Here is a 4,961-nt window from a genome sequence, read left to right as displayed (position 1 = left end):
TTGCCCATTTCATGATGGGTGATTTACAAGTGCACCTGCTCACACTGCACTGAGTGTTCAGCAGTTTCTGACCAAAAACGGCATGACCCCTGTGCCCCACCCTCCCTGTTCATTTGATCTCACCCCAGAGACATTTTTTTTTGTTTCCATTCCTCCCCCCAGCACCCACCCTCCCCCCACAAAGAAAAATTCCTAAAGGGTAATGTTTTGCCAATGTGGAATAGATGAAACAAAAAATGGCACAAGCACTAAAAGGCATCAAAATTGACGAGTTCAAAAACTGTTCTGAGCAGTGGAAAAAGACATCTTGATACATGTATTGCATTAAATGGAGAGCACTTGGAAGGTGACCGAACTTAAAACATGTAAGAACAAATACACAATTTTTTATAAATAAATTCTGGGGTTTTTTTTGATCCCCTCTCATAGTTCTCAAACTTTACAATTTTTATGTGGCAATTCATGTTCATAGATAATATGTTTAAAGGAGTTCTAAACTGGAAATCGGACCATTATAAGTGATGTGAATAGTAGAGAGAAGGTCTTCTAGTAGTAAGTCAGGGTTCTCCTCAAACGAGTTTCTTCCCCAACCTGCCGTCTTTCCTTCCCTGCCCTACAAGCAGCAACATTATCATTCTGGGTGGGATTAGCCTGCCACCTGTCGGGAAGTGGGAAGAATTCAGCTTCACACACAGGTGCTTTAAAATCATCATCGTCATCATCATCACTGTATGAGAACTATAAGTCCTTGTTACAAAGGCAGATTCAGCCCTGGCTGATGTGGTTCAGTGGATTGAGTGCCAGCCTGCAAACCGAAGGGTTTCCAGTTCGATCCCTGGTTGGGGCACATGCCTGGGTGGGGGGCTGGGTTCCTGGTTGAGGGCATACCTGTGAGGGGCAGCTGATTGATGTTTCTCTCTCTTCGTCTCCCTGTTTCTCCCTCCCTTTTCCTTTCTCTAAGAATAAATAAATAACCTCTTAAAAAGAAAGAGGCAGACTCAGTGCTGCAGTCACCAGACCTGGTGTCTTCTCCAGGGCGTGCAAACTAGAATTCTACTCCTCTGCAGCCCTGTCTGCTCTGGGAAGCTCCTGTGAGAATGATAGCAGAATGTAAACTGTAGGTATTTCAGCAGTATCTATTGAACGGCGCAGGACAGCGGAAACAGTTCTACGTCTTATTTAACAGAAAGCAAAGATACAGAGGAACTTGATGTTTTAAGGGAAAGACCCCCACCCCCACCCATCTGCTTCCTCCAGCTCCATTTGTGGTGTTGGCAGTGTCTACGGTGGTGGTGATGGTTGCGGGGAGTCCGTGGCTGACCCTCTGCTCTTGTTGGTGTTGCTCTTGGTAGAAGTGGCAGGGCGTGTAATCAGTCCTGAGTCCACGGGATTGGTGCTGGCAGAGTTCCCAGTGCTGGTTGAGATGCTGATGGCGTTGAGATGATGATTGGCAAAAGGGCTCATGACTTGGGGGGAGAGAGATAAACTACGATATTTTGTCTGGACCAGAGCCCTAGAAAACTTGGTGATGTTCAGCCGTTTGGGGATGTCCTCTTTAAGTGCGGAGAGCAGGTCATTTTGCAGGTAGTTATTTATCAGTCGAACCGTTTTTGATTCAACACAGCATTTTTTCTTTTTGCATTTCTGTATTTCTTTTTCACCCACAGCACAGTCATCTTTGCATCGCCCAAAACCCATTAAACATCTTTTCCGGCCAAAGACTTCTGCACAAAGAAAAGAGGAAACCACTGGGTTAAAGTTAATAACTAGATAGGATCTGAAAGCTGTTGGAGGGACAGGATAAAGAAGGAGCCTGTTAATGCTAAGTCTTAAGTACAGTGTTCAGGGAAGTTGATGGAAGCCCACTGCAGACCAAGAGAGTCTCTGTATACCAATGAAACCCACAATCAATCTCTCCAGTTTCCCTTCATTGAGTTACTTTAAAAATCTAGGGCACATAGAGGGAAGAAGAAAAGGGAACCAGATTATTTGCTTCTGGATAGGATTTTCAACCTCTAACTTAGCATGTTAGACACTTACAGAGAAGGCATCGCTATCTCTCCATGATCCTAGGAGAGAAGTAAAATCTACCAAGAAGAGTAAAATCCGCCATAAAACTCATCCAGGAAAGAATTTCAAAAGAGAATCAATAGGACTTTTGGGAGGGCTGACGTCTTGCCAAACCCAGCGGTTCTGACCGCGCCCTTCTTGGGAACAGCTTCCCCTGTGGCCTCTGGGGCATGGTGTTCTGCCATTTGCAGCCTGCCTGGGCGCTCTGTCCTTCCGAGGTATTTTCCTATTCATAGCCTTACCCTCATCGCTGTCAGTGTGATCCTCACATTGCTGTCTATCGTTTTCGCTCTCAGTTCTCTGCTCAGTTTGTACCTCGTCTTCATCTGCTAGATGAGTTTTTTCCATCCCAGTGTCTCACCTTTGTTTTTTCTCAATCAAGAAGTTTCTTTTTACTCATCTTAACAATTCAGCAGATAATGTTCACATACCTTTCAACATTGGTCCTCAGCCAAAGACAAACCAGTAAAATTCTTGTATTTCAAACAGCTCCATTGATTAACCCTGTTACACTCACATGGAATTTGAGGCTCAATGTGGCTAAGAGACTTTAACCAAGGTGACAGTCACGCTTGCTTATGTTGCTCCCCTTCTCTTAGGGTCCCAGGACAGAAACATCAGAAGCATCTTTGACTCCTTCCCTTCCCTGACCCATTGGCCGGTTATTCCGAACGTTGGGATGATTCCTGTGTTTGGAAACCGGTCTCACGGCTTCCCTCTTCTAGAAACGATGGCTGATCCTCTGGTTCAGCCTTTTGCCACAGTGTATTTCTAGGTACTCGCATGGGTAATTTGTGTGTTTCCAAGACGAAGAGCGCTGAGAGAAGGGATAACACTCGAAAAAAGTTGAGATGGAGAACGTAGACCTGTTCACTGGATCTTGGACTTTTTTTTTTTTTTGCGCATAAGATAGGGACTTCCTCCTTGCTACTGACAGGAACCTGTGCTTTAAGAGGGGGTTTAAATTAGGAATAGAGCAGAAATGAGCGAGACTTAGGCTGGTGCCCAGCTGATAGCTCTGTAGAGGGTAAGAAGGCATATGTTGGATGGTTCCTGGGCACACAAAAACACCCTGATTTTGCTGGCACTAGCTCCTGGTGTGTCCCCATCAGACAGTTTGTGTTTAGGGCCTGTGGGGAGGTTTGGGGGACGGCACACAGCTGGTGTGACAGGTGGACTCTTCCTGTGGGCAACTCATCTTTCAGCCTCTCTTGGGGTTCCCCTTGTCACGGACAACCAAGTCTCTGCTTCCTCACGCCACCCGCTCTAAGACAGGACCTGTGTTCCACATTACCTGTGTCCACCTGGTGCTGGAGCAGGAGGCTGGCAAAGATAGGAAAAAGGAGCTTCATGGCTGGGTACCAGAGAAGAAGGCCTGGGTCTGGGTGGATGGTCTTGAGCTCCAAGCTTTATGGGCCTCTTCATGGCCTGAGGCGGTGAGCAGCGAAGTGCATCCGCAGCGCACAGAAGCTGTATTTTCTCTGGTTCTGTTTGAGAACGACCTTTTCTGAACGCTCCATGCGACACATTTCCTGCTCTTGATCCTGGGGCAGATACAAGACGTAAGATACGACAGTGCAGGCCCTTTGTGTCTCTCCTTCTTACAGCTTGAGCAGAGAGAGAATAATGAATTAGCTTCCTTATATATCAGCTAATTCTGCCCGTGGCACGCAGGGTGTGCGAATCAGAAGGGCAGAAGTTGCTATAACCTTGGATCCCTGTCTTTTTCTTGTACTGATATCTTCAGAGCCCAGCAAGGCTACTAAATCAACATAAGAACTCAGCACGTATCAGTTAAATGAGCTTGGAGGAAGCATCTCGTAGCATAACTTTAGCTTACCATATTTTTTGAGATATAATGGACATGTCACATTATATGAGTTTCAAGTGCAATAAAATAATGATGCAATATTGTATAGATTGTAAAATGATCACAATGTCTAGTTACCTTCCATCACCACGCAAGTTACATTTGTTTTTCTTGTGATGAGAACTTTTAGGATTTCCTCTCTTAGCAACTTTCAAATCAACCATACAATATTGTCAACTGTTATCACACTGCTGTACGTGACACCCACAGAGCTCATTTACGGTAGAACTAGTCGTTTGTGCCTTGTGACCGCCTTCACCCACTGTGCTCCCTGCCCAAACTCTGGCAACTGCCATTTTTTTCTCTATCTGTGAGGGTTTGTTTGTTTGTTTTTTCGTTTTTAGATTCCACATTTAAGGGATGTAATATGGTATTTGTCTCTCTCTGACTCACATCACTTAGTATAATGATTTTAAGGTCCATTGCAAATGACACAATTTCTTTTTTTGCTATGGCTCAATCATATTTCATTATATATGCGTATATATCACATTTTAAAGAATCCATTCATCCATCAGTGGACACTTAGGTTGTTCTGATGTTTGGCTATTGCAAATAATGATGGGAGAGCATATGTCTTTTTGAGATAGTGTTTTGGTTTCCTTCAGAAAAATACCCGGAAGTGGAATTTCTGGATCATGTGGTAGTTTTATTTGTAATTTTTGGAGGAGCCTCTATACTGTTTTGTAAGGAGCTGCACCAGTCTGCATTCCCACCAACAGTGCACAAGGGTTCCCTTTCTTCCGCATCCTCACCAGCACTTGTTACTTCTTTTTTTTTAAAGATTTTATTTATTTATCTTTAGAGGGGAAGGGAAGGAGAGAAGGAGAGAAATATCAATGTATGGTTGCCCTTGTGAGTCCCCGGCTGGGAACTGGCCTGCAACCCAGGCATGTGCCCTGACTGGGAATCAAACTGTGATCGTGTGGTTCGCAGGCCTGCGCTCAATCCACTGAGCTACACCAGCCAGGGCTGCTTCTTCTTCTTCTTCTTTTTTTTTTAATTATAGACATTTGAACAG

At 44.7% G+C, this 4,961-nt stretch overlaps 1 protein-coding gene across 1 annotated transcript; it reads right to left on the bottom strand.

The window, feature by feature from the left end:
• Positions 1 to 1,281: 1,281 nt before the first annotated feature.
• DEFB129 (defensin beta 129) lies at positions 1,282 to 3,422 on the bottom strand. The gene is made up of 2 exons (XM_037044757.1): positions 3,365 to 3,422; positions 1,282 to 1,724 (listed from the first exon to the last, which is right to left on the bottom strand). Exons 1-2 carry the CDS (start codon positions 3,420 to 3,422, stop codon positions 1,282 to 1,284), a joined length of 501 nt encoding a protein of 166 aa, XP_036900652.1.
• Positions 3,423 to 4,961: the final 1,539 nt, after the last annotated feature.

This window comes from Sturnira hondurensis, unplaced genomic scaffold (genome assembly GCF_014824575.4).
Source record: "Sturnira hondurensis isolate 20B ecotype Veracruz unplaced genomic scaffold, ASM1482457v3 Scaffold0004136, whole genome shotgun sequence".
NCBI classification, from domain to species: Eukaryota; Metazoa; Chordata; class Mammalia; order Chiroptera; family Phyllostomidae; genus Sturnira; species Sturnira hondurensis.
The sequence above is the reverse complement of the archived record's forward strand: the minus strand, read 5'-3'. Positions and strand labels throughout refer to the sequence as shown.

What these genes read in the sequence shown, in the direction of transcription:
- DEFB129 (XM_037044757.1), bottom strand. Translation starts at nt 3,422, where the DNA reads ATGAAGCTCCTTTTTCCTATCTTTGCCAGCCTCCTGCTCCAGCACCAG. An exon ending in CCAGCACCAGGTGGACACAG is followed by an intron (nt 1,725 to 3,364) that starts GTAATGTGGAAC and finishes TTCTTTGTGCAG; the next exon opens with AAGTCTTTGGCCGGAAAAGA.